This window comes from Oncorhynchus clarkii, chromosome 6, assembly GCF_045791955.1.
Source record: "Oncorhynchus clarkii lewisi isolate Uvic-CL-2024 chromosome 6, UVic_Ocla_1.0, whole genome shotgun sequence".
Taxonomy (NCBI): domain Eukaryota; kingdom Metazoa; phylum Chordata; class Actinopteri; order Salmoniformes; family Salmonidae; genus Oncorhynchus; species Oncorhynchus clarkii.
Window position 1 is genome coordinate 46,441,176 of NC_092152.1, and position 9,122 is coordinate 46,450,297.

At 42.3% G+C, this 9,122-nt stretch overlaps 1 protein-coding gene across 2 annotated transcripts in view; it reads left to right on the plus strand.

Annotated features, from left to right (window-relative positions):
• LOC139411216 (axoneme-associated protein mst101(2)-like) overlaps window positions 1–6,922 on the plus strand; it is a 29,198-nt gene extending 22,276 nt beyond the window's left edge. For both annotated transcript variants that reach the window (XM_071157216.1, XM_071157217.1), the window contains one exon: window positions 67–6,922. In XM_071157216.1, coding sequence (XP_071013317.1) covers window positions 67–5,481 — 5,415 coding nt within the window. In that variant the 3' untranslated portion in view covers window positions 5,482–6,922. The remainder of the gene's footprint in view (window positions 1–66) is intronic.
• The last annotated feature ends 2,200 nt before the right edge of the window (window positions 6,923–9,122 follow it).

Genomic DNA, 9,122 nt, shown 5'->3' on the forward strand with positions numbered 1-9,122 from the left:
TTTCAAGTGTCCAGGAGTAAGGAGGCTTAAGTGACACAGGCTCTTTAAAAAGTTTATATTTTACAGGATGTTGTTGACATAGCCACAGAGGAGGTTGAGGAGGAGACGGAGGAGGTTCCAAAGGAGGTGGCAGGAACCAATGAAGACAAAGAAGAGAACAAAGAAGAAACAGCCGAAGAATCCTCGAAGGAGGGGAAAAAAAGAAGAGGCAGACCAAGATCCACTCGTCTCACGAAACCTGTTGAGGCTGAGGAGGAGAGAGTGGAAGAGGAGCAGCCAGTAGTTGAGGAACCTGCTGAGGAAGAGGAGAATATCTCACCAGCTGAGGAGGAAGAGGCAGCTCCAGTGGTAGAAACAAGAGTCTTGAGGAGAGGAAGAAAAAGCGTTCCACCTACCCCCTCCACAAGAAGAGGCAAACTGCCTGAGGAAGAGAAGGCGGAAGAGCCAGAGGAGAAAGAGGCAGCTGAGGAAGAAGAGGCACCAGTAGTGGAAGCAATAACTGAGGAAGAGGAAAAATTGGAGGAAGAGAAGAAAGAGGTGGAAGCAGAAGAAGAAGAAGAAACGGTAGAAAAACTAGCAGAGGTAGTTGAAGAGGCAGAAAAAGTGGAGTGGGAGGCAACAGCAGTGGATAATGTAGCAGATGAACCAGTAGAAAAACCAGTTGAAGAAGAAGAGAAGACCATACCACCTGATGAGGAAGAGGAGGCTCCAGTTGTAGAAACAAGAGTCCTGAGAAGAGGAAGAAAAAGTGTTCTAGTTACTACACCAAAATGCAAGGCCACACGAAAAGGCAAACAACCTGTGAAAGTGGAGGCGCCAGATGAAGAGTCAGCTGAGGAAGAAGAGGCACCAGTAGTAGAAGCCAGAGTTTTGAAGAAAGGAAGAAAATCTACCCCTGCCAAACCCAGATGCAAATCCAAACGACGCCACAAACAACCCGAGGAAGAGGTAGAGGAGGTGGCTGAACCTGTGTTGGATTCTGTGGATAAAATGGTAGAGAGAGAAAAAGAAGTGGAGGAAACAGCAGCAATAGAGAAGGGAGAAAAAGTGGAGCAAGATAAACCAGTGGAGAAGGAAATGGCAGAGGAGGAGGTAGCTGTAATAGTGGAAGAAGAAATGGTGGAGGAAGAAGAGGAAACTGAAACTGCACCAGTGGGAGAGGAGAGTGTTGCAGAAGAAAAGGTGGAGGAGGAAGCAACAACTGGGGAAGAGGAAAATGTGGAGGAAGAGCAGGAGAAAACCGAAGCTGAACCTGAATCAACGGAAGAGGAGAGTGCTGCAGAAGAAAAGGTGAAGGAGGTAGCAACAACTGAGGAAGAGGAAAATATGGAGGAAGAGAGGGAAGCGGAGATAGTGGAGGAAGAACAAATAGAGGAAGCTGAAGCTGCAGTTGAAACTCTTACTGTGGAAGAAAAGGTGGAGGAGGAAGAAAAAACCATAGAGGAGGAAAAGGTGGAGGAAGCAACAACTGAGGAAGAGGTAAAAGTGGACGAAGAGAAGAAAGAGGAAACAGTTATAGAAAAACTAGCAGAGGAAGTTGCTATGGTAGAAGAGGCAGAAAACATGGAGGAGAAAGAAGAGGCTAGAGAAGTGGAATTTGTTGCAAATGAGGTGGTAGAAAATCCAGTTGAAGAAAAGAACACCTCACCATCTGAGGAAGAGGAGAACACCTCACCACCTGAGGAAGAGAAGACCTCACCACCTGAAGAAGATGCTCCAGTTGTAGAAACAAGAGTCCTTGGGAGAGGAATAAAAAGGGTTCCTGTTGCTCTGACTCTGAAACGTAGGTCCACAAGAAAAGATAAACAGCCTGAGGAAGAGAAGGTGGAGGAGCCAGAAGAGGTAGAGGAAGCTGAGGAAGAGAAGACCCCATTAGAGGAAGCCAGAATCCTGAGGGTAGGAAGACAATCAGTCCCTGCTACTGCCACACTCAGACGCAAATCCACACGAGCCCGCAAAGAACCTGAGGAAGAGGTGGTGGAGGCGGCTGAACCTGTGACAGAAGCGGTGCAAGAAGAAAAAGCTGTGGAGGAGGAAAAAGGAGAGGAAGAAAAGGAAGAGGAATCTGAAACTGCGCCAGTGGAAGAGGAGAGTGCTGCAGAAGAAAAGGTGGAAGCAGAAAAAGCAGAGGAAGAGGAAGGAACAAATCAGGAAGAGGAAAATGTGGAGGAAGAGAAGAAAGCACAAATAGTGGAGGAAAAGGAGAAAGAGGAAGCTGCTGCTGAAGCTACAACTGTGGAAGAAGAGAATGTTGCAGAGGAAAGGGTGGAGTATGAAGCAGCTATAATAGAGGAAGAAGATATTGTGGAGGAAGAGAAGGAGTCAGCAGATGAAGAAAATATTGAGGAAGCTACAGCTGTGGAAGAAAGAGTGGAGGAAGCAAAACACGCAGAGAAAGAAAATGTGGAAGAAGCAATAACTGAGGAAGAGGAAAAAGTAGAGGAAGAGAAGAAAGAGGCAGAAAAAGAAATGGGAGAAAAACTAGCAGAGGTAATTGAAGAGGCAGAAAAAATGGAGAGGGAGGCAACAGCAGTGGAGAATGTAGCAGGTGAAGCAGTAGAAAAGCTAGTTGAGGAAGAAGAAAGAACCACAGCACCTCAGGAGGAAGAGGAGACCCCAGTTGTAGAAACAAGAGTCCTGAGAAGAGGAAGAAAAAGTGTTCCAGTTACTCCACCAAAACGCAAGTCCACACGAAAAGGCAAACAACCCGAGGAAAATGAGAAAGTGGAGGCACCAGATGAGGAAGAGGCAGCTGAGGAAGAAGAGGCAACAGTAGTGGAAGCCAGAGTTTTGAGGAAAGGAAGAGAATCGGCCCCTGCCAAACCCAGATGCATATCCAAACAAGGCAGCAAACAACCTGAAGAAGAGGTGGAGGAGGAAAAGGTAGAGGAGGTTGCTGAACCTATGCTGGATTATGTAAAGAAAAGGGAGGAGAGAGAAAAAGCAGTGGAGGAAACAGCAGCAATAGAGCAGGAAGAAAAAGTGGAGCAAGAAAAACCAGTGGAGAAGGAAATGGCAGAGGAAGCAACTGAAATAATGGAAGACGAAATGGTGGATGAAGAGGAAGAGGAAACTGAATTTGCAGCTGAACCTGAATCAGTGAAAGAGGATAGTGTTGCAGAAGAAAAGGGGGAGGTAGCAACAACCGAGGAAACAAGCGAGGAAGAGGAAAAGATGAAGGAAGAGAAAGAAACGGAGATAGTGGAAGAGGAAAAAATTGAGGAAACTGTAGCTGCAGTTGCAGCTGAAACTATTACTGTGGAAGAAAAGGTGGAAGAGGAAGCAAAAAACATAGAGGAAGAAAAGGTGGATGAAGCAACAACTGAAGAGGAAAAAGTGGATGAAGAGAAGAAAGAGGAAACAGTTATTGAAATAGCTATAGAAAAACTAGCAGAGGAAGTTGCTATGATAGAAGAGGCAGAAAAAGCGGAGGAGAAAGAAGAGGCAAGAGTAGTGGAATGTGTTGCAGATGTGGTAGAAAAGCCATTTGAGGAAGAGAAGAAGACGTCACCACCAGAGGAGAAGGAGGAAGCGGAGCCTCCAGTTGTAGAAACAAGAGTCCTGAGGAGAGGAAGAAAAAGTGTTCATGCTACTCCGACTCCAAAACGCAAGTCCACACGAAGAGGCAAACAACCCGATGAAGTAGAAAAGGAGGATGAGCCAGAAGAGGAAAATGCATATAAAGAAGAGCCACCAGTAGTGGAAGCCAGAGTTCAGAGTAGAGAAAGGAAATCTGCCCCGACACCCAGACACAAATCCAAACGAGCCCGCAAAGAACCTGGGGAGGAAGAAAAGGTAGAAGAGGCAGCTGAACCTGTGCCTGAAGCTGTAGAGGAAAAGGTGGAGGAAGAAAAATCAGTGAAGGAGGAAAAGGTAAATGAAGCTGCAGCTGAAACTGCTACTGTGGAAGAAAAGGTTGAGAAGGCAGAAGCGATAGAGGAAGAACATGTGGAGGAAGCAACAACTGAGGAAGAGGACAAGGTAGAGGAGGAGAAGGAAGCAGAAACTGCACCTGAAACTGCACCAGTGGAAAACGAGACAATGGCAAAAGAAAAGATTGAGGAGGAAATTAAATCTGTAGAGGAAGAAAAGGTTGAAGCAACTGTTGAGGAAGAAGAAACAGTGGAAGAAGCAACAACTGAGGTGACTGTGGTAGAAGAGGCAGAAAAAGTGGAGGGGGCAACAGAGGTGGAAAGTGTAGCAGAGGAAGTAGTGGAAAAGCCGGTTGAGGAAGAGGAGAAAGCCTTACCACCCGAGGAAGAAGAGGGTAAAGTTGTAGAAACAAGATTCCCGAGGAGAGGAAGAAAAAGCATTTCTGTTACTCCTCCAAAACGCAAGTCCACACGAAGAGGCAAAGAAGCCGAGGAAGAGGAGAAGGAGAAGACAGGAAAGGTTGAGGAGATGGATGAATTTGTGCAGGAAGCTGTGGAGGAAAACGTGGAGGAGGAGGAAGAAGAGGCACTAGTATTAAGAGCCAACATTCTGAGGAGAGGAAGAAAATCTGCTCCTGCCACACCCAGATGCAACTCCAAACAAGCTTGCAAAGAACCTGAGGAAGAGGAAGTAAAGGTGGGGGCTGAAAAGATGGAGGAGGCAGCTGAACCTGTGCCAGAAGCTGTGGAGGAAGGAAAAGCAGTGGAGGAGGAAATGGTGGAACAGAATAAGATGGAGGCAGATGTTGCGATGGTAGAGGACAAAGGAAACACTGAAGTACAAGCAGACAGTGGTGCTCCTGAGGAAAAAGAAGAAGCAATCACACATCTGCCAGAGGAGGTTATGGCAGAGCAAACCAAGGAGAAGGAAGAAGAGGAGAACACAGAGGAGAAAACTACAGAAACATCAAAAGAGGCAGCTGAAGTAGAAACAGCTGAAGCGGTAGATGAGGTGGAAGAAGAGGTTGATAAGGTAATGGCAGAAGAGGCAAGCGTAGTAGAAGAGGAAGTGGCCTCAGTGGCTGAGGGTGCTGTCAAGCCTGAGGAAAATGGAACAGAGAAGGAGAAGAAGGAAGAAGAAACTATTGAGGAGAATGGCAAGGAAAATGTAGAGAGCGGTGAGACAGAGGCAGAGGATGGAGTCGGGGTCAAGGTGGACAACCTTAATTTACAGTTGGCAGAGGACGGTGAGGAGGAGGAGAAAGAGGAGGGGGAGAAGATGGAGGTAGAGGAAAAGAGAGCTGCTCCAACTCAGAAGGAAGAGCTGAAGAGCTCTGAGGAAGAGGAGGCTCCAGTGGTTTTAACGAGAGTTCTGAGAGTGAGGTTAACTGCCACACCCACAACCACACCCAACTCCAAGGCCACGCCCCAGCGTAAATCCACAAGACACAGCAAAATAGTAACACCTGAGAAGTTTGATCCTGAGGGGGTCCTGCTTTCATCAGATCAAGAGCAGGAAGAAAGCCTTGTGGAAATGAGACATCTACGTAAGAGAAAAAGCACAGGGCCAACACCTGTTCACAGATCCAAGTGCCACAGCAGAACTTAGGCTGTGAAGACAGGTGTTTTTGTTCTCCTCTTTAAATATACAGCTATAGAGGAAAGATTTCACATGGGACCAGATCATTTCCTTTTATCTATTTGTCAGAAGAAGAAAAAAATGGAAAAAATGCTTCCTGTTTTTGTGTCATTTTCCGAGTCGATATGCTGCATATTTAATACCTTTTTATATTGTACGTACATTTAGCATTTTAAGTACAAATCTGTTTACTATTTTTTCAAATTGCAGCTGTCATTTTGACCTTAGTGGCAGGTAACTCAATGTGTTTCAGTAGGCTGGGAGGCTTTGGTTTTCTGATAAATGTATAGTATTTTTAGGTCGAACAGTTTTTAACTGTTTCTGTTGCAGTTTCTAACCGCACAAATTATTCTATACAATTTTTTTGTAATCACAATTTAAACATGATCTTTTAAGATAGCATTTATTCTCTCAAAATACTACAGGGTGTATTTCAGCATACCATAATTCCAAACGGTGTCCCCTCAAGTATAACTCAACAACTCTATAAATAAATAAATAAATATATTTTTTACGTATGAATTTAGTTACACTTATTGTCAATAAGAGACATCTGATTTTGTTAGTCAGTCTCACTCAGATATAATAGTAAAACCTGCAAACATTTATCTCCACCCTATGGAAAAATGTGTATAATTGCAGGAAATTAGTTATAAAAATGCTCAATATTTTATCTGTCGAATTGCAAAATCTGTAGAATTGCAGCAAACTTGTTTTAAAACTGCAACATTTTCTCTACACCCGTGGCAAAATGTGTAGAATTGCTCTAAATGAACTGTATTACGTATGCACAAATGGGTACGCAGACCCATGAGCAACTGCGGCACCTTATTAGTTCAGATTTTTTGTGGCCCCCTCCCTCATCAAAGTTACCCATCTCTGATATAAATGCTATTACATTAAATGTGTAATATGTTCTTAAATGTGTAATATGACACAAATATGATGATTTGTTTTTCAAAAGTGTAAAATATTTCCTATTTTATTAAGGGAATAATGCATTAAGCAAGTTTTAGTTTTATTTTACAGCACATTTGAGTGACATTTCTCTTTGACATTTTTTATGGTTTCATTTTTACCCAATTACAAATGTTTTCAGCGGAACTGTCACGCTCTGACCAAAGTAAGCTGTTTTTCTCAGTGTTGGTTGGGGCGTGATAGTGACTAGGGTGGGTCATCTAGGTGTTTGTATGTCTATTTTGGCCTGATATGGTACCCAATAAGAGACAGCTGTTTATCGTTGTCTCTGATTGGGGATCATATTTAGGTAGCCATTTCCCCATTGTTGGTTGTGGGATCTTGACTATGTGTAGTTGCCTGTCAGCACTATTGTATAGCGTCACCTTTCGTTTGTTATTTTGTTCGTTTGTTCGGTGTTCATTCTTTTAATAAAGAGAATGTACGTATACCACGCTGCGCCTTGGTCTCCTTCATACGACGAATGTGACAGGAACTCAGGATCTAAAATCACATTTGATGTTGTTTTTGTCTATGGTTAATTTCAACATAATTCTTGAATTGAATTGTCAACACTGTCATGGTGTCACTTTGTGTGTATTGAAATATTTGGTACACCTTGAACATAATATTTAGTGTTAAAATAAATAAAAATGAATACACACAAATATTTCCTCACTGAGCTGAAGAGGCATAATATTTTAGTTCATTTGAAAAGGATGTTGTTCGCAATATTGATTTATATACCAATAAATGTATGTATATCCTTACATTTTGTTTATTATTAACATGTGTCATTAAGGTTTGATGTACAGGAAGTTTAAATTTAGTAACAGTATAGTTCAATCCACAGTAATACCATGGCCATACAGAACAGTTTGTAAAATAACATTTAACTGTTTAAAATAACACTTATAAAAGCTGTGATGTTAAACTGTAAATGTTTTATCTTGAGAGGTGAAAATATAGCTAGCTTAACTCTGCATTTTCGTTTATGTGTTTCAAACTTTGAATGCTTTCTTATACATCTCAGTGTTCCACAAAAGCACAAGCCATGTAGCCTGTCTTGATCACAAACATTTCCATATGTTGTATTTTATGACACACCTCTCGTTGCATAATTTATTTTAATTAGGCAAGTCAGTTAAGAACAAATACTTCTTTACAATGATGGCCTAGGAACAGCAGGTTAACTAACTGCCTTGTTCAGGGGCAGAATGACAGATTTTTTTTAACTTGTCAGCTCAGGGATTCGATCCACCAATTTTTTGGTTACTGGCCCAACGCTTTAACCACTAAGCTACCTGCCGCCCCAAAAACAAAAGGGCAATAGCGACAGAATTGATGCGGGTAGAGAAAGGGACATTTCTGGTGTCTTTTGGGGGTTATTTTCTTATTAGGGGTTCGCAGCAAAGCTGTGAAACCTATTATTATTGTCTGAATTATAATATTTAAGTAACAACTTTAAGAATGATTACTGGCTGCATTCAACCTACAGCACTAGACTAAATTTCACTTGTGTCATCCTTGTGGTGCTTTCACTGATTTCACATAAAGGAAGAGTTCCTACATGATCAGTGGTGTAAAGTACTTAAGTAAAGATACTTTAAAGTACTACTTAAGTCATTTTTGGGGGGATTTGTACCATACTTTACTATTTATATTTTTTGACAACTTTTACTTCACTACATTCCTAAAGAAAATAATGTACTTTTTACTCCATACATTGTCCCTGACAGCCAAAAGTACCCTTTACATTTTGACAGGAAAATATTCAAATTCACACTCTTATCAAGAGAACATCCCTGGTCATCCCTACTGCCTCTGATATGGCGGACTAACTAAACACAAATGCTTCATTTGTAAATTAACGTCTGAGTGTTGGAGGGGGCCCCTGGCTAACCGTTAAAAAAAAAGTACAAAAATTGTGTCGTCTAATTTGCATAATATAAGGAATTTGAAATTATTAATACTTTTACTTTTGATACTTAAGTATATTTTAGCAATTCCATTTACTTTTTATACTTAAACTCAGCAAAAAAAGAAATATCCCTTTTTCAGGACCCTGTCTTTCAAAGATAATTTGTAAAAATCAAAATAACTTCACAGATCTTCATTGTAAAGAGTTTAAACACTGTTTCCCATGCTTGCTCAATGACCCATAACAATGAATGAAAATGCACCTGTGGAACGGTCGTTAAGACACTAACAGCTTACAGACGGTAGGCAACTAAGGTCACAGTTATGAAAACTTAGGACACTAAAGAGGCCTTTCTACTGACTCTGAAAAAGACCAAAAGAAAGATGCCCTGTTGTAAAGGCAGGTCCTCACCAGACATCACCGGCAACAACGTCGCCTATGGGAACAAACCCACCATCGCTGGACCAGACAGGACTGGCAACTTACGGTTCTGAAAACTTACGGTTTTGTTTCACCAGAGGTGATGGTCAGATTTGCGTTTATCGTCGAAGGAATGAGCATTTACACGAGGCCTGTACTCTGGAGCGGGATCGATTTGGAGGTGGAGGGTCTGTCATGGTCTGGGGCGGTGTGTCACAGCATCATCGGACTGAGCTTTTTGTCATTGCAGGCAATCACAACGCTGTGCATTATAGGGAAGACATCCTCATCCCTCATGTGGTACCCTTCCTGC